Source organism: Carassius carassius, chromosome 28 (genome assembly GCF_963082965.1).
Source record: "Carassius carassius chromosome 28, fCarCar2.1, whole genome shotgun sequence".
Classification (NCBI taxonomy): domain Eukaryota; kingdom Metazoa; phylum Chordata; class Actinopteri; order Cypriniformes; family Cyprinidae; genus Carassius; species Carassius carassius.
The window spans coordinates 13,235,653-13,263,418 of NC_081782.1; the positions used below are offsets into that span (position 1 = coordinate 13,235,653).

Genomic DNA, 27,766 nt, shown 5'->3' on the forward strand with positions numbered 1-27,766 from the left:
CATTAAATAGTACTTGATTATCCAGATATCAAATCATAATGCTTGACTCACTGATGTTAAGAGTGTACTTTCAGGTATTTAAAAAGCTGTGCCATATATATGTATGTATGTATATATATATATATATATATATATATATATATATACACAGTATATCAGTCTGGCGAGTAAACTAAAAAAATGTACTAGCCAATGGTAATTCAATTGACAAGGTGTTCGTAGAGGGTTGAAGAACAGTGAAATATGGAAAAACTGTGGCATAGATTTCCATCTACTCGCATATCCATGTACTGATTAGGTCATTTTGAGAAAACACTGTGACAAATTAGTTTTATTTGATTGTTTGAGGGAAAAATAAGTATTCACTACGCCGTAATACTTCAGATAAGTACTTGAAAACTGCTCCTTGTTCCATGATGACATTTTTTGCCATGAAAAGCCATTTACTATGTATATGTATTCAGGGAGAATTTGTTTTTTTTGTTATCATAATTTAATTGTAGGAGTGTCATGCTGCTGTGTGTATGGGTAAACCCTTTAAACAATGTTTGGGTGTGAAATGGTGCTCTAGACAAGGTTTACAAAGTAAGGTATCCAAGACAAGGCTTTAGATTCTTTTGTAATCTTTCCATACCTTTTGCCTTAATATTTGATTGAAAAAATGTTTGAACTAACAAATCGTGACTGAAATTTGCTATGCAATAACAACACAATAAAACTAAAAGTGCTTATGAAAGGTGGCTCCCTGTCAATATTTATAGCTCTTGACTAACGCTAAATAAAATGCTGGTTTCTACCGGCTCGAACAGTCTTATTTTAGAGGAGTTTGTTGTCAGTTGTCTTAATTAAGAGTTGGTTATGTAATACCCCCTTCGCATATGATTATGGTTGAAGTGTTGTCTCATAAACCGAAGATTAAATATTAATCTCCTGTGTGTTATTGTGGTGGAACAAGGAGGAGCTATACTGACTAAAGCATTTTAATGCTTCATTTAAATGTGTACCTTGCACTCTCATGAAGCCCAGGGCTCAGCCAGCAGTGACAAGCAGGATCATGAGATTCACCACAGGTAATTTACTACGGTATATATATATATATATATATACATACATACATACATACATACATACACACACATTGTTTTCCATTGCAGCGATTGTGCAGACTGTTATGTAAAAGTCAGGAAAGACATTTTAAGATTTTATTTTTACAAAGCGTTGGAGACAACAACCTTTACTGTATAAAAAGTGAATGTAGTAGAATGGTCTAGATGTCTGTTATATTAGCAGTGTAATATTTATTATTAATAGTAGTATTTATATACATTTATTTATATTAATGTACACTTCTAAAATCCGACTAATTATAACATTCTTTTTTAAAAGATGGTGTAAAAGGTTTAATCATTTTCAGAAGTCAAAGAGATGTGTTTATATACAGTTATGTAAATTAGGTGATTTCTTCATTGCTTCTTTGCAAAAATGTAAACCAATAAATTCCCCCTTGAGGTTTTAAAACTTAAAGTGTAGACAAAAACAAGCTCTGGAGGACTGAGGATTTTCCTTTTGAACTCTGATCTCAAGTCTTGTCAGCATGTTGTGATTTCTAATCACATTTCCCTAATCAAACTCTTTAGTGTTTATTTTAACTTAAAGCAGCCTGTGCAGATTTAGCCTCGCAGTGCATCTCACAGGCAAATATGGAAAACAAAACCCTGCTAAGAACAGTATGTTTTGTGGTTTTAGATCAATGGAAATTAGCCAACTGAAATAATGTGGCATATTGTACATGTTAAAGGCTCTTGAAAGCAATTTATCTTCTGAAATTTGGGGAAAAAATATGCAATTGCTGGTTGCCAGTCATATGTCACTAAACAATAATTAATATTAAACAGTATTGAAGACTTTTTCTTTTGTTTATGAAAGTTGTTGCATCACTTCTGATATTTTTGAGTAGATATGGATCACCTTCTTAATACTTCTTAATTGTTTACTATCACAGAACCAGCGGATCCCCCAGAGCTACCAAAGTAAGCCTTCAGAATGCTCTTTAAATGTGACCTTTTGACCTCCGATTGATCACCCTACATGTGCACACTAATGATTATACATAAGCAATCTGGTTTACTCAAACTAGTCAATAAAGTATCTTATTTTTGGTTAGTTTACATAAAAAACATACGTACAGCAAAGTGCAAATGTTTTTCACAGGAAGTTCACCTTCAACCCAAAAGAAGGGATTGACAACCCTGCTTTAGTGATCTCTGATGACACAGGTAATCATTTTCATCCAATCAGTGACTGATGTATCATTAATGATTGAAAGAAAAAAATACCTGAATGAATTTTCTCTAGAGCCTGATGTGCATCCGCGGATGTGTGTTCTGAAGCGGGAAGAGGGTCAGGGCTTCGGCTTCTACCTGAGTAAGGACGCTGGCTGCAGGGGACATGTGGTGCGCCAGGTGGAGCCTTGGAGCAGTGCAGAGCGGGGTGGGCTGAAGAAGGGGGACTGTATTTTGGAGGTCAATGAGGACTTTGTGGATGACAAGGAGCACTCAACTGTAAGAGCACTTCCTTATGCAAACATGAGACCTTTGTATTCTGTGAATTAAACACATGGACACTAGAATACAAATTATATTGCCAAGTAGATGCAAACCATTTAAAAAATTGTTCAACGAAAAAATCCCCCATATTTACTTAACATCATTTTGTAGCACATATGTGACCTTTCTTGTGTCAAACACAAAATAATCTATTTTGAATTTTATATTAGAATATTAGAAAATACAGGACTGTTGATGCGTGATGCGACTGTACAATGAGAATCAAGTATCCCATAGACTGGTGTAAAAAATAAAGTACAACAGACATTCATATTAACATGAACTAAGAATTAATAATACTTCAATATTATTTAATTGAACTGAGCTAACATGAACTAACAACGAACAGTTGTATTTTTATGAATTATTGTTAGCAAAGATTAATACATGTTGTAACAAATGTATTGCTCGTGGTCAGTTAATGCATTGTTTTTCCAGTACACCTTACTGTGTATTATATCTAGTCTTGTTGGTGTGTAAACTGTGCCTTATTTTCAGGTGGTGCTAAAGGTGCAGGCGTCTGGGCTCAAGCTATATCTGTTAGTGCTGAGTGCTGAAGATTATGAGTTTGCAGTTTCGGAAGGAAGAGACCTCATGTCGCTCGCCAGTGCTTACCGTCCCATAGAGGGCTGTTCTCGCCCACGGTTGTGTTACATCATTAAAGAGCCTGGCAGTGGCTTGGGCCTCAGCATCATTCCTATTGAAGGTACTGCTCCTTTCTAAACGTATATTTGAAGCAAAGAATCATGTCATTTTTACATTAATTTCAAATTAGTAGTTTATTATTCACATAACAAGATGTAGTTTATCAAAGCTTTTCACAGAAGAGGGCATGTATTAATATAGGGTATATATATCAGGTTATATAAAATATAACACATATATAAAAACACATAATAAGCACAAAAAACATTTTTTTAAAAGAATTGCCGTATAGACACATACATGTTCCAAATAAAATGGCAAAATGGCACCATATTTTACACACACACACACACACACATATATATATATATATATATATATATATATATATATATATATATAGTTAACTATAATAACCCTGACCACAAACATTCACTGAAGAAAAAACAATTAGTACACTCACAGGATACAGGAAATCAGTATGGGTTGAGAGTAAACTCACTCTTAGATAAGCCTGATGTTTATTTATGCACCCATTGATTTTATGATGTCCAGTTACACTAAATGAGAAACTGCTCCTCTAGAAGAGATGTTAAAAAAGTAGTTGATGCACAACTTCAGGGAACGTTTTAACATTGTGTATGCATACATGGATCATTGTGGACAGATCTAGTTCATTTTATTCAGTACTGTGTGTGAGAGTAGGTGAGCGAGGCCGTTATCGTCTCAGCCCAGTGACTGATGGTCCAGCTGAGAGAGCAGGAGTCCAGAATGGAGACAGGCTGATCTGGATCAATGGAGCTATGATTTCAGCACTCAGTTATGCAGCACTGTCAAAAATGGTAACACACTTGTATAGAATCGAATACCTACTTATATTGTAATCTCTGGTGCTTTCTATTTTTGGGACATTAGAACATCTAGATTTCACTTTGTTCCATCAGGTGAAGAAATGTGGAGACCATGTGACTGTCTTGGTAATTGACAGCAGGAGTGAAGTTTGTTATAAGCACATGGAGATACCCATAATTCCTGCTTTTGCCAAAACGCATAATCTACCCTACAGACCAAAAACACTACACCTGACTCAAGGACCACAAGGATACGGGTTCCTCCTAAGGCAAGAGAAGTTACGATCTGGAAGTATTGGTGAGAAATCGCTGATTGTTTACCAGTGTTATTATTATTATTATCTAAAATCAAAACTATTAAAATATGCTTGTTCATTGAAAGCTTATATATAATAAATATTAGATGGAAAACTGTCTGTATTAGATGAGATGTTGTCTTGGCAGCTAACTGAAATAAGTTTAAACTGCAACATTAAATTAACTGGAAATTAATAAAAAATAAAGCTGAACTAAAACTAAAACTAAAATAAAAATAAATGTAGCTTAAATGGTATATTAAAAATAAAACTACTAAAAATTACCAAAATATTTAACACAAATAAATATCATAAAATGAAAAATTAAATGTATAAAAAAGGGGAAAAAGAAAACGAGAATATAAAAATAAAAGACATTTCAAAATATTACAAACTAAATAACTATAATAGCAAATAAATAATCCTAAAATAATAACATTCTTTAGTGCAGGGGTTTCTCTGAGAAAACTGTTAAATATAAATAAGTATTCAATGTAAATATAATATTTTAAATATGTAGTATGATTTAGTATAAATAATAATGAACAAAATAAATGGTATAATAAGCATTTAATATTATTGTTAAATATAAATTGTATATATTATAATAATAAATGTTAAATAAAATATATAATATTAAATCATTTAATTACTAATGAATAATATATATTTAATTACCATTCTAGTGATGGCTTTTATGTTTCTCTTATTACTTCAATAGTATACAGTATACATTTCCAGAAAATATTTTATACTTTTTTTTTATATATTATATAAATATTTTTCATAGTATAAATAGGTATTTTTATAAAATATAAATGGGTCTTTATTTAAAATATAAATAAAAAAAATCAACTAAAATACAATATATATAGCTGACTATATTTTAGGAAGAGGGATTACCATATATGGGGTGGGGGGGTTACTTGCTTTTAGATGTGCCACTAATCCAAAAACACTAGTCATTTCAGCAGTATATGATATGTTTGCTCTATAGCGCATGTATTACGAGAGATCGACCCCTGCAGCCCAGCTGAGACTGCAGGAATGGAGGATGGAGAGCTTGTACTAGCGGTAAACGGGGAGCAGGTGGAGGATGCAGAGCATGAGGGCATCGTCAGCAAAATACGGCAAAGCGGCCAGCAGGTCACCCTAACCACCATCTCCATCCTTGGCAGAGACTATTACACACAGGTGCTTACATGCACATGCTTTCACACGCAAATGCTCATACAGAAAAGAGAAGCAATAACATTCAGCTTGTGAACAGCTGCTAAATCAACATATTTTTCCTCTGACTGAAGACATTTGACTCTGAGAGCTAACCAAGGGCTGAATCTCAAGCTCCTTATTCTTATAGTACACAACGAAACAGGTGTTTTTATTGAAATGAATCTACTATTTGGAGTAGACATTAAACCCCCTGGGAATGGGTGGGGCCGCCTTGACCTATATAACATAGGCAATCACTATTCTTGTTGTTTTTGCTTGGATTTACCACTGAGAGAGTAAGTGTCTGTTATTTGATCCACTTCAGCTGGGTATTTCTCCATTGCTGTTCTATGAAGACCATATTCCAAAAAGGGAACAGTTTCCCAATCCTCCTCCGCCACATCAAGAGGGACACCAAAATCCACCACATCCTCGACTTTGTGTGCTTCACAAGGAGGGTGCGGGATTTGGCTTCAACCTAGGCTGTGTTCAGAATAAGCCTGGGACGTATATCGGTCAGGTACCGTAGAGCATTTATATTTAAAAAGCATCTGCTAAATGCTTTAAATGTACATTTAAATGGAATAGAGTGCAGCAGTGATGACTTATTTTTTTGTTGGCCATCCCAGAAGTTAGTATCATCCAGGTTCCTTCTAGAAAAACCCAAATTATTTTTTCCATTGGTTTTTGGATCATTCCAGAAAAAATCTCTGTGACCGACAAAAGTCTATAATTCTAACATTTATTTTGATAATCTTCACAAATGAACACAAATTTCAGGAATTTTTAAGCCTAAACATAATCACACCAGAATTAAAAAGGTAAATGTAGGTTATAAACAAATATGGTCACATGACATCAATGTCACAACCATTGCGTTTTCGACTGCTCTTTCTGTCTTTATTTAAAATACGTTTTCCCTGAAACTTCAGGTGAAAATAATTTGCAAGAGGGTGATTATGAAAACAAGAAAGCTGTAAAAGCAGACAAGTATGTAGATGACTTCTCCTGTTTGGCATGATGACTTTAATGTCTCTGACAGACCCATTTCAAATCTGTTAACCACAGACCTTATTTCTGGCATTTAAACAGAAACCCATTAAAAAAACAGAAGCAGAAGTGCTAAAATGCTAACTTGTTTCTGGATTTTAACCTACAAGAACATCCCTTCAGCACTCTATTGCAAAAATGATTGTTTTCACACAAGTCTCCTTGAACACGCCCTCATCTGCCATTGGTTGTACAAATAATAGCCCTGCCCCCAAACTCATGCCATTGGTTAAATGAGTGCTTATATTTTGTGGGTAGATAACTTTTTTTTTTTTTTAAATACAAATATAAAAATGGGAATATCAATAATATATGTCTCTTCGCATTTTTAGAAGATATAAAAATAACAGACTATTGATTTAAAAATGCTTTTCCATGTCTATGGCAAAACTTACACATGTAATTCTCCTTCTGGTCTGTAGGTGATGACGGGGAGTGCAGGAGAGAGAGCAGGGTTGTGTGAGGGAGATGTGGTTGTAGAGGTGAATGGACAGAATGTGGAGCAAGAGTATTTTGATGAAGTGGTGAGGTTGATAAAAGATGGAGGAACTCCTCTCAGTCTGCTAGTCATGGAGGCACTCGGATATGAGAAACTGAGGAGCACCAGACAGCCTGTAAGTTCAGGACTCAGTATTTACATTAATAAAGTGAGACTTGCTCATACACATACATGCATTTTGTAATTTCAGGATTATTATTATTTTTTATTTAAATATTTTCTTTCAGGTTCCAGATGCTTCACAAGATGATTTTGTATGAATTAATATAGTCAGGTAAAACATTTTGTTAATTTGACATTTACTGTACAATGTTAATTTTTTTTAATGTAAAATTAAACTGCATACCAGTAAAGTCTCTTCTCTTCCAAATATCATAAATACACTATGTGGCTAAAATTATAATTTGAACTACTTTGTAAACAGCTATAAAAGATCGTTGTATATCTTGTAGAAACATTGACTATAGAGTAAACATGCTTTTCAGAAAAAAGCTAATAATCTTGTCATTAACCATATTTATTATTGAATCAGTGTCATTATTTAATGCAACCACAACACTTTTAAGTACAAATGTAATGTAAAAAATTGGAGACTGGAGTATGTGTACAATCAGGTTTCAAGTTATTTATATTGTTCTATGGCTATAAAGTATGAAAGCATATTAAAACCTTAAAATCCTAATCTTAAAATCTTTTACACCACATCCTGGAAAACTAAGTAGATGTGTGATTTAATGTTAATATATGTTTATTCATGTTTTATTTTGAAAATATGTGTAGCATGAGTGAATTTATTACTCATGCTTTATTTTTGTTGTAAGTACTTCTAACTGAATTCTGAATATGAACAGATAAATATTCAAGAATGTAAAATCACACACAAATTATTTATTAAAATTCATTTATGATATGCAATTAAGACTGTTTGCTCTATGCACTATACTGAAAATTATTTTCCTGTTTTTTAAACCTCAACTTCCGCAGTCCTGTTTTTGATGGGTATCCTCCAGTTCTGTAAGTCCAAAGACAAACTGTCAATTTCTTAATTATTGTTTTAAACAAAATGAAAATACGTCAGATTAATCAGTTACCACATGCTGAATTAACTGTTAAATTACTACCAACCTCTGAGAATTTGGTCAATGCATGTAGAGACTCTCTCAGCGTCCTCAATACTGAAGCACATTGGAGGTTTGAATTTGATGACACTGTCCCACGGTCCATCAGTGCTTATAACTATACGGTCCTCTTTCAGCCTGAACAAATCAAAATGGGCAGCTGGTTATCAGGTAATTGTAGCTAGTTGAGAAAGAACAGAAATGGTCAGGACCTTCGTACAAGATGTGCTGCTTCTTCTGTTGCTGGTTTTCTGGACACTCTGTCTTTTACTAGCTCCATACCTATAAACAGTCCAACACCACTGCAAAAAAGAACAGAAGATATGTCTGCTAATGTTCTTCTTTGAGATTACAGCATGATGTTACAATAGTATTTTACAAGATCTCAATAAAGATTGATTTTCAGAACTTACCGCACATCTCCGATGAGTGGATGTTTAGTCTGAAGTTGAAGGAGCAGCTGTTTAAGATGACCACCGACACGCACAGCGTTGCCTCCGAGGTCTTCTTTCTCTAAAACATCCAATACTGCCAGACCAATGGCACAGGATACTGGGTTACCACCAAACTGTGTGGGACAAAAAAGGTTAAATATTTACCTAAACTCTTCAAAGGGTGTTAAAGCTACATATATTACCACAGAAGCATTATGGTTCTCACTGTGTTGAAGTACTCCACACCATTGGCTGTAAAAGCAGCGGCTATTTCTTCTGTAGTGGCCACACACGCTATAGGATGACCATTTCCTATTGGTTTGCCCATAGTCACAATGTCAGGGCAGAAGTCTTCGCCTTGAAGCTGAAAAGCCCAGAAATGACTCCCAACACGATTGAAGCCTGTCTGAATCTCATCTGCCACATAAACTCCTCCTGCTTCACGAACGTATCTGAGGGGAAAAAATACAATGTTGTGTGTCACATAATTCCTGAATAAAGAGTAAAGGCACTCAACAAAAATGACAAGGAGACTTACTCTGCTACTCTTTTACAATAACCAGCTGGGAAAATGATCTGGCCACCAACACTGGGTAAAGACTCGGCAAAAAAAGATGAAATCTATGGACAAAATTAAAGGGATCATTCACCCAAAAATGTACATTCTGTCATTATTTACTCAACTCATATGACTTCGTCAGAACAATGAAAGTCAATGGGGTCCAACTATCCCTTTAAGAAGGACAATCAGTATATTTGAGTAAAAACAACTTAATTGCTTTTTCTACCATACCTTGCGGCCTTTCTTATGGACCTCTTCAATAAGACTTTTCACAGTATCTGCATAAGCCTGTCCTGGGTCAGGATGGTCTTCTCGGTAGATACCATGGTAAGTATCAGGAAGAGGTGCCTGTATTTATGCAAGAATGAATGATGTGTAGCAAAGAGCCATTATTATTGGCTTAAAAGTTGTTTGTATGTCCTGTACACACCACATGCACCCACTCTTTTTGGCCCTCAAGTTTCCGGAACTTGTATGGGCTGATGTCGATGAGTGAGGTGAGATGTCCATGATATGCACTGGAGAGGCAAGAAAAGATGACACAAAAATAAGTCTAATGTATCTTTTTCTTTTTTCTTTTCCATTATTGACTGATATAAGAATCATAACTGTTCACTATTTCACATTTAAAAAAGTTATGTAAACCTTACTGATCTAGCACAATGACATCCTGATGACGTGTATACTGACGGGCCAGTCTCAAGGCAAGATCATTAGCCTCTGATCTTCAGAAGATAAATCCAAAAATGCAAATAAGATTTTGTAGAATAATTACAGGTTGTGGTATTTATCATTTATGGTGTGCATATATTGCAATTTTACAATCTGCTTAATAGAAACATAGTAAAAAAAAAAGGAAAGAAAAAGATTTAGTAAAGTTACTAACCCTGAGTTGACAAAATAAAAGACACAAAGTTTCTTTGGCAGAGTGGCGGCCAGCCGATCTGCATACATAACAATATTATCATGGAGGAATCTAGTGTTTGAATTAAGAAGATCCATCTGAGCAGCAGCGGCCTGAGTGATGCTGGGGTGACAGTGTCCCACTGCAAAGACAAAATGCATCGAGTATGTCATCATGATACTTGATACTTTCTCTAAGTGCTCTTTAAAGCCTATTTAAAATTCAGTGGGATGATGACAAGAGTTGATTACATTTCTAAAAGAATACAGGTTATGAAAATGTATCATGGTTTTACTACAGTAACATTAACTATGATATGCAGGCAGAAATGTTGTAGATCTGTTAGGAGATATATTTTACAGCACAGATATTATCATAATTTCAATTTCTAATCTCTTTTGAGGTTCTTGCGTTGCTACTTTGACCATAGAGACCAAGGAGAAGCATGTTGTTTAGATTCACTGAATCAATCAAACCAACTTTGTGTTGCAAGAAATCAGCATTAAGTGACAATAAAAATCCGCACAACTGACACACAACAGGCCTATTTTTCACTTTTGATTTTATTTCACACAGTGCAATACTGCTACACTAAGAATTTCTGTCTGAAAAACATAACATTATCCAGCTTTCTCTAGAAATTTAATAGCATATCACTACGATCTTGTCTTATAAAGAAAGTGCACATTAATATGCAGCCTCAGAAAGGGGTGCCCAAACTTTTGCATAAAACTGTATTTGCATTGTAAACACATCAGATAATTATTTCTTCAGTTATATTTTCTAAATGTGTTCAGACTACTATTTTAAATGCACAGACCACCATTCAAAGGTTTGGGGTCTGTAAGAAAGAAATTAATACTTTTATACAGGAAGGATGCATGAAATTGATCAAAAGTGACAGTAAGACAGTAATTTAACAATTTCAAACAATCGGATTTGAAATAAATTGCTGTACATTTGAACATTCTATTCTTCAAAGAAATGAAACCTGAAAAAATGTATATTTCCACAAAAATATTAAGCAGAACACCTGATTTCAATATAATGAGTTGAAATATTTCTTGAGCTCCAGATAAGCTTATAGAATGATTTCTAAAGGATCATGTGACACTTGAGAAATGGCTGCTGAAGATTCAGCTTCAGATTAATAAATTACATTTTAAAAGATTAAAATAGAAAACATTTATTTTAAAATGTAATATTTCTCCATATTATTGTACGTCTATTCCTAATAAGGAGAATCAGTAGGTTTGGAATAAGCCAAAACATTGGAGATTGCCTGCAAATCATTGGTAGAGAGTGTGCTGACCTATAATTTAACTTCGTAGTATGGGCATCTTAATTGTAAGCAGAAACATAATCTGGCAAGAGTCACTAATATAGCTATTAAAATCATTGGCAGAGCACAGAGTAAGTTAGGAGAGGTTTACACCTCAAGATGTGTCAGGAAAGTGGAGTGTATATTAAAAGACCCAACTCATATAAATATAAATGTATAACTAAAATATTTTTTGTACCTGCTGCGATTGGATTTATTAATCAAAAAGCTATGTGATTCAGTATAATGGTTTTTGTGCGTTTTGTAGTATGTGTCTGTATGTGTATTTGGTTTTTGCTGGTGTGGTCAAAGACAAATTTCAACCATGGTTGACAAATAAGATGTATTGTATTACAGTATTTCTGATTCAATAATTGCAGCCTTTGTGATCATAAGACACTTTTAAAAGAGAAAATTACAAAATTTCTGATTGACCTCAAACTTTTGGACAGTTGTTTTTGTGATTTTTTTTCATTTAATATATACCCAATTGCAAAAAAAGTTGGGACACTGTATAAATTGTGAATAAAAACAGAATGCAATGATGTGGAAGTTTCAAATTCTCAATATTTTATTCAGAATACAACATAGATGACATATCAAATGTTTAAACTCAGAAAATGTATCATTTTAAGGGAAAAATAAATTGATTTTAAATTTCATGGCATCAACACATCTCAAAAAAGTAGGGACAAGGCCATGTTTACCACTGTGTGGCATCCCCTCTTCTTTTTATAACAGTCTGCAAACGTCTGGGGACTGAGGAGACAAGCTGCTCAAGTTTAGGAATAGGAACGTTGTCCCATTCTTGTCTAATACAGGCTTCTAGTTGCTTGACCGTCTTAGGTCTTCTTTGTCGCATCTTCCTCTTTATGATGTGCCAAATGTTTTCTATGGGTGAAAGATCTTGACTGGAGGCTGGCCATTTCAGTACCTGGATCCTTCTTCTACGCAGCCATGGTGTTGTAACTGATGCAGTATGTGGTCTGGCACTGTCATGTTGGAAAATGCAAGGTCTTCCCTGAAAGAGACTATGTCTGGATGGGAGCATATGTTGTTCTAGAACTTGGATATACCTTTCAGCATTGATGGTTCCTTTCCAGATGTGTAAGCTGCCCATGCCACACGCATGCAACCCCATACCATCAGAGATGCAGGCTTCTGGACTGAGCGCTGATAACAACTTGGGTTGTCCTTGTCCTCTTTAGTCCGGATGACATGGCATCCCAGTTTTCCAAAAAGAACTTCAAATATTGATTCGTCTGACCACAGAACAGTTTTCCACTTTGCCACAGTCCATTTTAAATGAGCCTTGGCCCAGAGAAAACGCCTGCGCTTCTGGATCATGTTTAGATCTGGCTTCTTTTTTGACCTAAAGAGTTTTAGACTGCAACAGCGAATGGCACAGTGGATTGTGTTCACCGACAATGTTTTATAAAAGTGTTCCTGAGCCCATGTTGTGATTTCTATTACAGTATCATTCCTTTATGTGATGCAGTGCTTTCTAAGGGCCCGAAGATCACGGTCATCCAGTATGGTTTTCCGGCCTTGACCCTTAACGCAGAGAGATTGTTCCAGATTCTCTGAATCTTTGGATGATATTATGCACTAAAGATGATGATAACTTCAAACTCTTTGCAATTATTCTCAGAGAAACTCTTTCTGATATTGCTCCACTATTTTTCGCCGCAGCATTGGGGGAATTGGTGATCCTCTCCCATCTTGACTTCTGAGAGACACTGCCACTCTGAGAGGCTCTTTTTATACCCAATCATGTTGCCAATTGAACTAATAAGTTGCAAATTGGTCCTCCAGCTGTTCCTTATATGTACATTTAACTTTTCCGGCCTCTTATTGCTACCTGTCCCAACTTTTTTGTAATGTGTAGCTCTCATGAAATCCAAAATGAGCCAATATTTGGCATGACATTTCAAGATGTCTCACTTTCAACATTTGATATGTTATCTATATTCTATTGTGAATAAAATATAAGTTTATGAGATTTGTAAATTATTCCATTCCTTTTTTACTCACAATTTGTGTCCCAACTTTCTTGGAATCGGGTTTGTATGTTAGCAAGGTAACTAACCGGGATGTAACTTAAAAAAAAAGAAATAGAAAATATATAAATAAACTTGAAAATAGGTCCCTATATACTGCAGCATGCATGTCAAAATGTCCTTACCATGTTGAACATTACTAATGCAATCCAAGTACTGCATGCCATTCTCATCATATAAATATTGACCCCGTGCTCTCACTATTTTCACGGGATCATGGGAAAAAAAGAGTCTGCAGGACTGCCTGAAAATAAAACAGAAAGAATATTTAATCTAATCTGAACAACGGTTTAATCGCGTGCATCTATCAAATCAACTTCTTCTAGGATTTTATGGCGGTTGGCAAACCAACTTAAAAGGTGCATTCCCGCCACCTACTGAAAAGGAAGCTTAAGATAGATCTACTCTTTCAAAAACAATAAAAATAAATTTGATTTAAATTAAATTAAATTTAAAAAATAAATAAATAAGGTCATATATAAGAGTTTACACAGAATTAAGTTTTACATCCTATTAAATAATCCTGTTTTCTTTAAAAATATAAATAACTCATGATAAATTCTTGATTGTTTGGTACCTTCTCCTAGGAGAACCTGAAGTGTCAGCTCATTGATTTCTATATTTCTTAAAGCGTTTATTACCTGGGACCTCGCTTTCATAAGCTTCGCATTCTATAAGCACATGTTCTACATTTTCAGCTAACCCACTTTTATCACAATTTCCATTCTCATGTTTACCAATTCTTTGTAAGCATTGATTTAATAAACAATGTCCAATACGCATCCTTGTGACTAAAACGTCCTCTTTCCTGTTTCCGAATCTTCTTCTCTCTGAACCAACTTTTTCTTGAATGCATTAAAAATGTCTACCTTTTGTTCCTTCATTCCATTCCTCCTGCCAAATTTCCTGTATTTGTTTCGCTATTATCACTTTAATTTCTGTTTTACTTAATGCCACTTCAACATCAATTTGTGAATGATTTAATGCCTGTTTAGCCAGATTGTCAACCTCCTCATTTCCTTTCACACCCATATGCGATAGAACCCATACAAGATTTACCAGAATTCCATACTGTCTTGTTCTGTAGAGACTCTGCATTACTTCGTTTATGTCTTATGTCATGTCTTGCCTTGCTGATGATGTTCCACTTTCCAAGCTATTTAGAGCTGATAGAGTTTCTGTACAAATCACTGCCCTTGTTGGTTGTATTTCTTCTATCCATTGAAGTGCTAGACATATTACTATTATTTCTGCAGTGAATTCCAAAATATGATCTCAAGTTCTTTTTGACATTCTATTGTGTAATGTTAAAAAGTGGAATACCGCTACTGCTGTTTTCCCAAATTCTGGGTCTTTTGAACCATCCATATATATTTGCACTGCACTATAATAAGTTTGATCTATGTATTGCTGTATACCTAGATTTTATAATCCATATGTATTGTTATGCTTTTCTTTAAGCAATTGGATATCAATCAAAGGCATTGGGAAAAGCCGAGGAGGAATTGCTGACCTAGCCACAGTAGGGGCAACATTGAAATCACTTAATCCTATTCTCCGGGCTTCCCCACTGGCCTTCCATCCAAATCTTGCCTACGAATTACTTGAGGCATTAAACCCATCTCTACTTGCACTGCTGATATTGGGGAGGATCTGAACGCCTATCAAATCAAAAACAACATCAGGCGTTATAAAAGAGCGAAGTCTACTGTTCGATCCAACTCACCCAATCAGCTTCCTGCGCATTTGCAATGTCTCATCTTTACGAAAAACTTCCAGAGCCATTCCAACGATACGGTTTTGTCGTCTGTTTCACCTGACCGTTTACAGCCTAGATACCCGACAAGACTTTGAACCGCAGAAAGACCATAAGAACCAGCCAACAATGTCTCGTCCACTGCTGATGACGTCACGTAGCGCGTACATTCTGGATCTGTTGGACTGGATCACATCGGAGTTTACACATTTCAACGCGAAACGTGGTATGGCGTGCATCTACATTGATATATTTCAACGTAAATCTGCTATTTCGTGTTTTTATTTACTTAACGTTACCTTGAGTTGACGTGTTTTATGAACATTACCAGCCCGCTGTCAGTTATTAAACATGTTGCTAGTTACGTTACTCAGCTAGCTTAAGACACCTGACAGCTAGCAAGGAGATCTGTCAGCGGCTTTGACAGCTATAAAGCTCATGTTTATCTAGGTTTACATTAATTGCACATCTTTTGAGACCTCTTAGTGTTTGTCTGATGTAGTCTGATTCACTGCTGTGATTAATACGACACGTCTGTGTAGCAAGTTAGCATATTTGACACTAATTGCATTCATGCTGGTTATTGTGAGGTCACTATTGATCTGTGTTGTGCTTTCCTGTTGCTTGAATATGACTAACAGGTGAATTAATCAATTCATATTAATGAATGACTCATCAAAATAGTAAATAAATCGTTGTAGTGAGTCATTTTGCACTTAAATGTACAGTGCTTTTTTCCAGATGGACTTTATGATTTACCTAGATGGACCTCGGCTCGTCTTGGGACTTGGATTAGATGCTAGCTCTAATTCACACATCTTTCCCTACAGGCTCTGAATACACATGTTGATGGAGGACGTGCTCCAGGGAAATGACAGACCAGGGCAATAACAATCAGAACATCTCACAAAACCCCTTCGCAGCGCTCTTCAGTTCCCTCGCTGACGCAAAACAGTTTGCATCCGGCCAAAAGCAACCGCGTCAAGCTGAGCAACAATGTAAGGTCTTGGTAATAAGCAGCGAAAGCTACTTGCAGGAAAGCATTAATTTAATGGCACTTTGTAATTGTTTTTCCCTACAGCTGTAGATTCAGGAGAGAGCCAGTCTGAGTCCGAAAACTCTGTGTCTGACAGCATCGATGACAATGATGACTCCGTGGCAGAGATCAGCCGATCTTTCCGCTCCCAACAGGAGCTCTGTGAGCAGCTCAATGTCAACCACATGATCCAGAGGATCTTCCTCATCACTCTGGACAACAGTGAGTGTTTAACACCTACTGGTTATGAGAACTGTCTGTTTACTGACTGTGAATGGTTTTAACTCAAAACATATAACTTCATATAAGATCAGTGATCATAAATATACACTACCATCCAAAAGTTTGAAGTCAGTAAGATGTTTTTAAATGTTTTGAAAGAAGTTTGTTATGCTCTTCAAAGTTGCACTTATTTGATCAGAATACAGTTGAACAGTAATACTGTAAAACATTATTACAGTTTGAAATAACTATTGAAATAACTTCTATTTAAATATATATTTTAACATTTATTTTATTCCTGTGATGGCAAAGCTGAATTGTCATCAGCCAATACTTACATCACATGATCCTTCATAATTCATTCTCATAAACTGATTTAATGATTATTATCAATGTTTTAAGTTATGCTGCTTAATATATTTGTGGAAAGCGTGGTAAAGAACAATATTTATTTGAAATAACAATGTATTGTAAAATTATAAATTCTGTCACTAACACATGCAGCAAACGCAAATATTGTGTTAATTATAATTCTAAGAAATGCACAACATATAAATAAGAGTTCAGTGGAGCTAACAACAGCATTTAACATAGTATGACTTTGATTCTTTTATCCTACTTGGTTCTGGATTTGCCTTATTTAGCTAGCTTTTCATGTGAGTTTATATTGGTTTCTTTTGATTGGATGCAAAACATTTTTGGACAACCTGGCTGTCCATTCAAAATAAACATGATTTTTTTTTAATTGCTACATGATTAGAGAAAAAAATGTAGCAAAATGTCAACACCCATACTGCACTGGGCTTAATTAGACTATCTGTGGGTGGGGATAAATAAAAAATGCTAAAGTACGGTCTGTAGTTTTCACAGAAAGCTGAAGTCTTTTGTTGGAAATATGTTATCTTGGTGCAGATATCACAGAAAAATAATACACTGTTGATTTACTTATACTACTAAATATTGTAAAAGTACAGAGCTGGTTGATAATCAGCAAACGTAACTTACACTTTAAGTTGTGTTATTAGTTGCATTTAGCATGGTTTCCCCTGCTGTCCATAACCTGAGCAGAAGAGACTTGACACATTTTTGGATATGATAATAACCAGCTGAGAACTTTTTTTTTAAATACTTTCCATAATTAATCCATTTTATATGTATGCTGAAGTGTACTTCTACATCATTTGGAAAGAAATGAATATTAGATTGTAGATGACAGATGTTTCGATGATCTCAGTTTAGGTGATTGTATCACAATGACATGCATTTTCCAGCCAGTTCTGCAGATGACCTTATCCACTGGAGTTTGGACCATTTAATCCTTTTTGTTTCTCTCATTAGTGTCTTTATTTTTATCCTCCACATCGATCTACTGTACATCTCTGATCTGTTTGCCATTCAAATCTTTTTCACAGTTTGCGTCAGTTGTGCTAAAAGGAAGGTTTTGCAAATGTGATATCTGAGCCCCCTGTAGCCCTAAATTTGAAACTACTTTTCAAAAGTTAGAGGACCATAAGGTAGAACATGCTATTATTTCGCGAGGACGCATGAAAGTGATGGCAGTAAAGACATTTAGAACATTACAAAAGATTTTCATTCCATTACAAGATTCTAATGATCAAAGAATCCTGAAAACATTATCACCGTTTGTTCCAACAAAAATAATGAAGGGAAAGTTCACCTAAAAAGGAAAAATCTGTCATAATTTATTCAGCCTCATGTTGATTCAAATCTGTATGGATTTCTTTTTTCTGCGGAATACAAAAGACTAACTGTTTTGCTTTTGGTTACCATTGACATATTGTATAGGGAGAAAACAAAAACAATCAAAAATATTGAAATATCTTCTTTTATGTACCACGGAAGAAATAAGAAAGGGGGAGTTAATGATGGCAGAATTTTCATTTTGGGTTGAACCTTCCCTTTAAACATCAATAATAATAAAAAATTATTATTGAGCACCAAATCAGCATGTTGGAATGATTTCTGAATGATAATGTGACACTGAAGACAGGAGTAATGGTTACTGAAAATTCAGCTTTGCCATCTCGGGAATAAATGACATTTTAAAATATATTAAAATGGAAACAGTTACTTTTAAATTGTAATAATATTTCACAATATCACAGTTTTTCCTGTATTTTTTATCAAATAAATGCAGGCTTAATAAGCATAAGAAACTTATTTGAAAAATATAGAAAAACCCCAAAATTTTGAATAGTAGTGAATATGTTTGTTCAGAACATGCACTAAGAATGCATTTATTGTTGTATTAAATAATATCTTTCCAGGTGACCCTAGTCTAAGAGGTGGTAATGGCATCCCACCACGCTGTGTATACCTTGAGGAAATGGCTGCTGATCTTGATGGCCAGGACTGGCTTAACATGGACACCATAGAACAGGTGTCATTCTTTTCCAGATTTGCACAATAGCAGTTGTATAGAAGTTGTATACACACATATGTGCACACATATATTGTGAACTTTGAATAAAAATGATATTCCTTATTACCTCCTCCAGGCTTTGTTCAGCAGGCTGCTTTTGCAGGAGCCGGGAAACCATCTCATTTACATGACCTCCTGCAGTATAGTGAATCTCTCTGCAGATCGTGATGCAGGAGAGAAACGTGCCATACCGTACCTTTACGCTTGCTACCGTAGAGCTAAAGAGGAGGTATTTTTCTGCAGACGGCCTGTTTTCGGGTTGTGCCAAAGGAATAAAATGTGGCTGCTTGTTGCACTGTTTAGTCACTTGATTGCATTGTTTGTGCTTAATGCAATGTGTTAATGTTCTTCAAATCAACACAGATCACTAAAGTCCCAGAGAAGCTGTTATCCTATGCAGTGCGCTGCAAAAATTTGACTGTGTCCAATGCCCGCACTGTTCTGCTGACCCCAGAGATCTACATCAGTCAGAACGTTTATGAACAGCTTCTGGACCTGATGCTGGAGGCTGTGAGAGGAGCCCGTAAGTGTCACATGATACATTTGAAGGTCCTGGACCAATTCCATGTGTTTGACTTCGTTTGTGTTGTGATCTCTGCAGAGTTTGAGGAAGTTGTGGAATTTTTGGAGGAGGTTATAGCTAGTCTGTTGGCTGACCAAGAAGTGCGGACCTTCGGGGAGGTTATGGTGCCAGTCTTTGATATTTTCCAAGGCCGGGTCAAAGACTTAGACCTTTGTCAGCTGCTACTGTATTCCTACCTGGAAATTCTCCTGTACTTCAGTCGGCAAAAGGATATTTCTAAGGTTCGGATCCAATGCTCATTAATGCTAATGTCATTGCGGTTTCTTTCATATAGATCAAACATTTTTTGGATGATAATATTCTGAACCTAGGTTTTAATGGAGCATATTCAGCCCAAAGACCCTAACAGTGGGATTCAGTATCAGAAAACGCTTCTGGGAGCAATCCTGAATATTTCTTGTCTGTTGAAAACCCCTGGTGTGGTTGAGAACCATGGCTTTTTCCTCAATCCTTCTCGTTCCAGCCCACAGGAAATGAAGGTTCAAGAGTCAAATATACACCAGGTGAGCACAAAATAAAAAAGCATGGTTTTCAAGCTTGATGACTTGATGAAGCCAGCCATTTATTCCCTTTCATTTGTTTTCCCCGTTGCTAGTTTATGGGGCAGTTTCATGATAAGCTGTATCAGATCCTGAAAAACTTGCTTCAGCAGTCCAGCGAGACACGCCACCTGCTGCTCTCGTGGCTGGGTGGCTGCCTGCAGGCCAACATGGGCCGGGCAAAAATCTGGGCAAACCAGATGCCCGAGATATTCTTCCAAATGTTCGCCTCAGATGCATTCTTCTTAAATCTGGGCGCTGCACTGCTCAAGCTCTGCCAACCGTTTTCTCGACCTTACTCGCCCAAACTCCTGACCTTTAACCCCACATACTGCTTGCTTAAGGAGCTGAGTGAAGAAGAGCGGCGCAACCGAAACGTGCATGCAAGAGGTGACTGGCCTGTGCTTCACCTACCAGACCACTACCTTTTATTTCTCTTCCGAAATAACAATCTAAACTCAAAAATATATCTCCCTGTACAGGTCTGGACAAGGAGACATGTCTGATACCTGCATCCCCTCAACAAACGGTTGAATTTGCCCAATCATACAGTCTTCTCACAGAAAATCTCATCCTTACACAGCTTACCCTGTACCTGGGCTTCCATAGGTAATACTTCATTATGAAAGACTCATGACACTCATATAAGTGTGTGTGTGTGTGTATATGCATTTATTTGATCAAAAATACAGTAATATGAAATTACTGTTTTCTTTTAAAATATATTTTCAAATGTAATTTATTCCTGTGATGGCAAAGCTGAATTTTTCAGCCATTACTCCAATATTCAGTGTCACATGATCCTTCAGAAATCATCCTAATATTCTGATTTGGTGATTTAAGAAATATTTCTTATTATTATCAGTGTTCAATAAACAGTTTATTTTGAAAAAAAAAAAAAAATAATAATGATTTGAAATTTCCAAAGAAGAGCATTTGTTTGAAATAGAAATTCAATCAAACAAGTCTTTACCATCTCATTTTAATTTTAATGTATTCTTGCTCCATATACAGTACAGTACAGACCAAAAGTTTGGAAACATTACTATTTTTAATGTTTTTGAAAGAAGTTTCTTCTGCTCATCAAGCCTGCATTTATTTGATCAAAAATACAGAAGAAATGTAATATTGTGAAATATTATTAAAATTTAAAATAATTGTTTTTAAATTTATTGTACTTTAAATTATCATTTATTTCTGTGATGCAAAGCTGAATTTTTAGGATCATTATCACATGATCCTTTAGAAATCATTCTAATATGATGATTCATAATCAAAGTTGGAAACAGTTCTGCTGCTTAATATTTTTTCAGAACATGTGATACTTTTTTAGGATACTTTGATGAATAAAAAGTAAAAAAAAAAAAAAAAAGAAGCTATGTTTTTAAAATATAAATATTTTGTAATAACAATATACACTACTGGTCAGTAATTTGGGGTCAGTAATTTTTTTTCTTTCTTCTTTTTAAATAAAATCAATACTTTTATTCAGCAAGGATGTGTTAAATTGATAAAAAGTGATAGTAAAGAAAATATATTATTAGAATATATATTATTAGAATTTTTTTTTTTTTGTTTGTTTTGAATAAATGCAGTTCTTTTTAACCTTTTATTCATCAAATATATTAGACAGCAGAACTGTTTCCAACACTCATAATAAATCAGAATATTAGAATGATTTCTAAATGATCATGTGATAGACTGGATGTTATATGTGACACTGAAGGCTGGAGTAATGATGCTGAAAATTCAGCTTTGCATCACAGGAATAATTTTTTTTTTTAAAAGTATATTCAAATAGAAAATTATTATTTTAAGTTGTAATAATATTTCACAATATTACTGTTTTTTCTGTATTTTTGATCAAATAAATGCAGGCTTGATGAGCAGAAGAAACTTCTTTCAAAAACATTAAAAATAGTAATGTTTCCAAACTTTTGGTCTGTACTGTATATGTTTAAAAAAAAACTCACAAGTTATCAGTTTGAGTCAGTCTGACAACATTTGCTGAACTCTCTAAAAACTTTGTCAGAATAGTTACTGAATTAACATCTTAGTATGTAAAAAAAAATGCTGTTATTGTTTTTCCTTTTAATGCATGTAGTTAGGACGAGTTATGGGGGTGTAGTGATGAACCCAGCTGCTTTATGTGGGAAGCACTGATAAGCAGAAAATAAACATATGCTTTCATGGTAATTGTTTATCAGACTTCATGATCAGATGGTGAAGATGAATCAGTCTCTACACCGGCTGCAGGGGACGTGGCGGGACACGCAGCTCAGTGGAGGTCCAGCAGCAGCAGAGCTACGGGAACAGTTTGAACGCCTCATGACAGTCTATCTCTCAACCAAGGCTGCTACCACGCAGCCCACAATGTTACAAAACTGCCTCAACCTCCAAGCGTCCTGTGCCGCCCTGCTGGTTCAGCTCAGTCTGGGCAACCAAGGGCCTGAGCACATCCTTCTCACCTTTCCCTTACCTGCACTAGAGAACAGCCTGCTATGCTTTGTGCCAGGTATCCCCCTAAGTTTTTGTGTTCCTTTTCAGTAAACAAGGTCGAAATAAATATACATCTATACGTTTATCTTATAAATTTGACTTTTTTTTGTTAACTCACAGTTGAGAGTTTATACCTTGGAACTGAGAAGGAAAAAAAGTCAGAATTGTGAGATAAAAAGTCTTTTTTTTTTAGTTTTTTTATCCTGTGACGGAAAAACAAAAAATGGGAGGTGTAAACCGAATTCTGAGGACAAATAAGGCAAAAGTTTGGATTGTGTGATAAAAAGTCACAATTACCCATTTTATTTATATACCTAAGTGGGCTGCAGTTTTTCAAACACCCAATCTCTTGACACCTTCACAGAATTCATTGCCGAAAACATGGGCGATTTCTTCATATTCCTCCGCCGCTTTGCTGACGAGGTGTTGGAGTCCTCGGCGGAAAGCTTAGAACATGTCCTGACCTTCATCACTGTGTTCATGGGCAACGTTGATAGGTGTGAGCCGGAGTAATGCGGAGTTTCTCACGCTATTTTTATTTTTTTTTGCATTCCATGTGGCTTGTTGTTTACTCTAGGTTATTTTCTCACAGAATGAAGAATCCTCATTTGCGGGCAAAGCTGGCAGAGGTTCTTGAAGCTGTGATGCCCCATATGGAGACTCTGTCACCTGGCACTGTCCAGCCTATCATGTTCCAGCGCCAAAGGGTGTTCAGCACATATCGCCATGCACCCCAACTTGCTGAAGCCCTCATCACAGTGTTTGTAGATATAGAGTTCACTGGTCAGTTTCTTGATTTTTTTTTTTTTCTGTTGTTAATTTGATTGTTACATCCTATATTTGATTCTGTCAATGACTTGTTTCTCAGGTGATCCTCATCAGTTTGAGCAGAAGTTTAACTACAGACGACCAATGTATGCCATTCTGAAGTACATGTGGGGAGAAGAGAGCTACAGGGAGAGCATTAAGGTGAGAACCATACAGATGTTTTGATATTATAAATAATATTTAGGTTGCTTTGAAATTTTGTTAATCTCTTCCTTGCAATTTCACACAAAAAACATTTGTTTCCTCAGTGTCTTGCCGATTATGCATCTGAAAATCTTGAAGCCATGAATCCACCACTTTTTCTGAGGTTTCTCAATCTCCTCATGAATGATGCCGTCTTCTTACTTGACGAGGCTATACAGGTACTTGTCTGCCTAGGCAGAGTGCTTTTGTTTTATGCAAATCCCAGCTATTTATACTGGTAACACATTTTGTTTGTTCAATTTAGCTTGGTTGTTCAATTACATTAACATATTAACCTCTTAAGTAGAAATCAAGGATATTTAATTGAGTGATTAAAGATGTGACACTCACATGTGCATCTGTTCCTTCCAGTACTTAAGTAAGATCAAAATCCTCCAGCTGGAGAGGGATCGGGGGGAGTGGGACAGTCTGGCCCCTGACGCCCGCAGAGAGAAAGAATCTAGTCTGCAGATGTTTGGACAGCTGGGTCGCTTCCACAACATCATGTCAAATGAGACCATTGGCACCTTGGCTTTCCTTACATCTGGTAAGAGACATGGAAGAAACAAAATGCACTAAAATATTAACACATCACAGATTTCGGTCATAAACTGTCTGACCAATTTAGACCTGAACAGAAGGGTTTTAAATAATTATTGGATGAAACACTTGGCTTTAAGTGTACAAAGTGACACTAAAACTACTTTTCATTTCCCCCCTCCAGAGATAAAAGGTCTTTTTGTTCACCCCTTTCTTGCTGAGAGGATCATCTCCATGCTCAACTACTTTTTACAGCACCTGGTAGGCCCCAAGATGGGTGCCCTAAAGGTGAAAGACTTCAGTGAATTCGACTTCAAACCCCAGCAGCTAGTGTCGGACATCTGTACTATTTACCTAAACCTGGGGTAGGCGCTTTGATTACATATTTCTTTATTTTTTTAGGAATAATATTAACTGTTATGGATGATGTTTTGGCCACAGAGATGAAGAAAATTTCTGCGCCACTGTCCCAAAAGATGGAAGGTCATATTCACCAACTCTGTTCTGCCAAACCATCCGCGTACTCAAGAAAATCAACAAGCCTGGCATCATGATTGTATCGTTCAGTCTTTTAGCAGATAAAATTAAGGTATATTTGATCACTCTGCACATTTATCTTAGATGCATCCCTTTCACAGTAGGTCATGGGTGTTTAAATATTAAATGGTAACCTTGTTGATCATCTGTGTCTCTTTCAGTCACTTGCAGACAGGCATCAGCAAGAAGAGGAGACCTACTCTGATGCTCCAGATGAGTTTCTGGATCCCATCATGTCTACGTTGATGCTTGATCCGGTGCTGCTACCTTCTTCAAACGTCACAGTGGACCGTTCAACAATAGCACGACACTTACTAAGGTGAAACGTGTATCAGGTTTATTAAACAAAAACTAAAATTAAACCCAATAAAAAAACATTTTCATTACTTAAAATAAATGTCAACTGAAAATGAATTTGAATAACTATTTCAGCTAGCTGTGTGATTTTATTTCAGTTAATTTAGTAATTTTATTTGTGCTAAAATAACTAAAACTGTAATAAAAGTGAATTACAAATATATACATATTAAAAAACTGCTAAACATTATAGACTATATACAATTTTAGTATATATTAAAGTTTTATATTCAAATTTTAGTTCAGGTTTTAGTGATTTTGTTATGCACATTTGTCTTTTTTATTCGTTTTTGGTTTTGTAAATAATTCTATATCTTTAATTTTTATTTCAGTTTTAGTAATTTTAGTGCTTAAACTTATTTTAGCAGCCAAGGCAACATGTTTTTTATCTAATGTTTATATTTTATTTTATTTCAGCTTTACAGAAAACAATTTCTATAGTTTTAGTTGACCGTAACAACACTGTTACTTGATTAGGAAAAAGTTTTAATAGGTTTTATTGATCTTTTTTGTTCTAGTGACCAGACAGACCCTTTCAACCGCAGTCCGCTCACCATGGACCAAATCAGGCCCAATGAAGAGCTCAGGCAACAGATCATGAAGTGGCTTGCTGATCATAAGCAAAGCCACCAGCAAATGGGACCCAGCGGCTAAACCACATCACTCCCTTCCCCCAGCACCCAGGCATGCTCTGTATGACTAAGCCATTCAGATGTTTCTGGCCTCTTTCATACCTCTTTGAAACAAGAACATTTAACCACATTCGGAGGAGCACGCCTACATTCATGGTGTTAGCATGCTCCTCAAAGGTCAAATGCAGATCTCCAAATGACATAGCACTGTAGCATATTCGGCTATCTGTTCTTTCAGACTCCTCAGAGGTCTGAGGTCTCCGCAGACAGAACTCAAAAACGGGAGTCACTTTTTCTGCTACATTTTGCCTTGCAAAGATGTTCACTGTGGGAAATTAAACTTGGGCTTATAGACAGATGACAGCGTACATGAGGTTTGCTTACCTGTTCAATGCATTTGCCCTACCTCTGACTCATATGCATGCAATATTTTAAATGCATTGCTTATATGTTAACTTTTTAAGTTAGAATATAAGCAGTGTACCTCACTTGATACTAAAGAGGAATAGTTTGCCTCATTTGATATTAAGGAGGGAGTTGTGGCAGTGTTGATTTAAAATATCAAAGCAAACCAATGTTGGCTGCTAAAGAGATCGAACTATCACAAAATATTTTGCTAACATCATCAGCATTATATACCATAGTTTTAGTTTTTTTGTTGTTGTTGTTGTACTTATTAGTTTTAAAGGCATCTGTGTTCCATAACGCAGCAGTAACACGTCCAATTCTTCGTGGAATGGTCGGTAGCTTTACCATTTGTCATAATGCTTTTGTTCATTACAGACATTTTATGCTTGAAGCTCAAGAAGCATTTGCTGTAATATGCACTTTTATGAGACTCATTAAGAATATTGAGCTTTTGTTGAGATGTTTAGAAATACCCCTGCACTCTTTACAAGAATCCATTGTCTTTTACCAGTGCAATATGTCCTGAGTAATGACTTCTGAATCAGCCTTATGACCTCCTCTCATGCAGAGTGACATCATGTCAATTGCAAAACTGCATGCTCTGGGTGGATGGACCTTGCTACTGACATTGTCTTAAAAGATGACATTGATAGGACACTGTCCAATCGCTGCTTCTGGTTGTGAGAAAGTTGCATTCGATTGACCTGTCAAGTGGTGTAGGGTATGTCTGCATTTTGATTTTGACTGAATTATTTCTGCGAGTGTTTTAAGTCTGAAATTCTTTATTGCCTCATATTTTCAAGACCTCACTCAATCAATAAACCTGCAAAAAAAAAGCTAATCTAAGTGCTTTAAAGCCTGTTGTGATATTTCTGTCTGTTAGATTGTGCATTTGCTCACTCATTTGTCTCTTTTAACACAACTGAATCAGTGGAACTTGTTTTTTCATATAATGTACATTCTAACATGTCTCTCGTGAATATAGAACAACCAGACTTTCTACGTTGGTCTTAGATGAGTGATTCTGCTAACTAACTAAATCAAACTACCGCAAATAACAGCATGCTGTCTTGATGTTTATTTTTGTGGGCAACTTTTTTTTTTTTTTTTTTTTGTATATTAAATGTGCTAATGGATTCATTGCACAATATTGGATAAAATAAATCTGTGTATTGTAATTAAAATTTCTAAAATGAAAGACATTGATGTGTAAATTTTTTTTAAACATTTTTGTAAGTATTAAGTTAAAAGCTTCCATAGATTTATTGTAATTTTGTGTTATTTTTTTTTTTTTTTTATTCACTATACATAGGCTATATGTGTGTTGAGAAATTCAAGCTTGGAAATTAGAAATTTCATTAAGATTTTCTCCGTTAAAGCTGCAGTTTTTTTTTTTTTTTTTTTTTTGTTAAATGATCTAAAATCAATTATTGAGCTAGTAAACAACCAATCAGTGTTCCTTAACTAAGTCCGATAACGGTAAACTTGCAATAATGTTTTCTGATTTGAGTGGTTTGGGTCTGTTTCCGTGGCAAAAACAAGTTTGCTTCCATTTCTCTTTTCATCGTTAATTCAGGTCTGAAAGAAGGACATAAAGAAGGAGTCTGGGCTGGTGTGGGTGCGGATGGCCTCGTGGGGCGTTGTG

General features: G+C 35.6%; 3 protein-coding genes across 8 annotated transcripts; 2 read left to right on the plus strand and 1 right to left on the minus strand.

Annotated features, from left to right (window-relative positions):
* The first annotated feature begins 990 nt into the window (after positions 1-990).
* nherf4a (NHERF family PDZ scaffold protein 4a) lies at positions 991-8,432 on the plus strand. 4 transcript variants are annotated; one of them, XM_059514446.1, is made up of 13 exons: positions 991-1,070; positions 2,003-2,030; positions 2,212-2,276; positions 2,356-2,561; positions 3,105-3,312; positions 3,957-4,093; positions 4,196-4,400; positions 5,396-5,592; positions 5,936-6,130; positions 7,083-7,274; positions 7,387-7,433; positions 8,144-8,173; positions 8,415-8,432. In XM_059514446.1, the coding sequence occupies exons 1-11, from the start codon at positions 1,016-1,018 to the stop codon at positions 7,417-7,419; spliced, it is 1,521 nt and encodes a 506-aa protein (XP_059370429.1). In that variant the 5' UTR covers positions 991-1,015; the 3' UTR covers positions 7,420-7,433; positions 8,144-8,173; positions 8,415-8,432. The 4 variants fall into 4 exon arrangements, with proteins under 4 accessions (XP_059370429.1, XP_059370428.1, XP_059370425.1 ...); XM_059514445.1 differs by lacking the exon at positions 8,415-8,432 and having other exon boundaries at positions 8,144-8,249; XM_059514442.1 differs by lacking the exon at positions 8,415-8,432 and having other exon boundaries at positions 7,083-7,307; positions 7,387-8,249.
* Positions 8,028-15,470, minus strand: phykpl (5-phosphohydroxy-L-lysine phospho-lyase). Of its 3 annotated transcripts, none has more exons than XR_009424394.1 (12): positions 15,285-15,470; positions 13,684-13,802; positions 10,160-10,319; positions 9,924-9,998; positions 9,704-9,791; positions 9,505-9,621; positions 9,250-9,332; positions 8,938-9,163; positions 8,691-8,845; positions 8,498-8,579; positions 8,285-8,415; positions 8,028-8,171 (listed from the first exon to the last, which is right to left on the minus strand). XR_009424394.1 is itself a non-coding variant. In XM_059514449.1 (12 exons), exons 1-12 carry the CDS (start codon positions 15,341-15,343, stop codon positions 8,131-8,133), a joined length of 1,344 nt encoding a protein of 447 aa, XP_059370432.1. In that variant the 5' UTR covers positions 15,344-15,470; the 3' UTR covers positions 8,028-8,130. The 3 variants fall into 3 exon arrangements, 2 of the variants coding, with proteins under 2 accessions (XP_059370432.1, XP_059370433.1); XM_059514449.1 differs by having other exon boundaries at positions 8,490-8,579; XM_059514450.1 differs by having other exon boundaries at positions 8,028-8,415.
* ube4a (ubiquitination factor E4A (UFD2 homolog, yeast)) lies at positions 15,418-26,651 on the plus strand. The gene is made up of 20 exons (XM_059514407.1): positions 15,418-15,540; positions 16,145-16,312; positions 16,396-16,572; positions 18,861-18,973; positions 19,092-19,244; positions 19,379-19,538; positions 19,617-19,819; positions 19,910-20,101; positions 20,194-20,527; positions 20,620-20,746; positions 22,345-22,652; positions 23,001-23,133; positions 23,229-23,419; positions 23,505-23,605; positions 23,713-23,826; positions 24,020-24,194; positions 24,372-24,552; positions 24,629-24,776; positions 24,886-25,043; positions 25,600-26,651. Exons 2-20 carry the CDS (start codon positions 16,186-16,188, stop codon positions 25,733-25,735), a joined length of 3,231 nt encoding a protein of 1,076 aa, XP_059370390.1. The 5' UTR covers positions 15,418-15,540; positions 16,145-16,185; the 3' UTR covers positions 25,736-26,651.
* Positions 26,652-27,766: the final 1,115 nt, after the last annotated feature.

Coding starts and splice junctions, on each gene's coding strand:
- nherf4a (XM_059514442.1), top strand. CDS start 1,016: ATGAAGCCCAGGGCTCAGCCAGCAGTGACAAGCAGGATCATGAGATTC. Junction 4,094..4,195: donor ATGCAGCACTGTCAAAAATG/GTAACACACTTG, acceptor TTGTTCCATCAG/GTGAAGAAATGTGGAGACCA. Junction 5,593..5,935: donor GCAGAGACTATTACACACAG/GTGCTTACATGC, acceptor GATCCACTTCAG/CTGGGTATTTCTCCATTGCT.
- phykpl (XM_059514449.1), bottom strand. CDS start 15,343: ATGGCTCTGGAAGTTTTTCGTAAAGATGAGACATTGCAAATGCGCAGG. Junction 10,320..13,683: donor CATTAGTAATGTTCAACATG/GTAAGGACATTT, acceptor TTGTCTTTGCAG/TGGGACACTGTCACCCCAGC. Junction 9,622..9,703: donor AAAAAGAGTGGGTGCATGTG/GTGTGTACAGGA, acceptor GCATAAATACAG/GCACCTCTTCCTGATACTTA.
- ube4a (XM_059514407.1), top strand. CDS start 16,186: ATGACAGACCAGGGCAATAACAATCAGAACATCTCACAAAACCCCTTC. Junction 20,528..20,619: donor CCGAAACGTGCATGCAAGAG/GTGACTGGCCTG, acceptor CTCCCTGTACAG/GTCTGGACAAGGAGACATGT. Junction 24,553..24,628: donor ACTATTTACCTAAACCTGGG/GTAGGCGCTTTG, acceptor TTTTGGCCACAG/AGATGAAGAAAATTTCTGCG.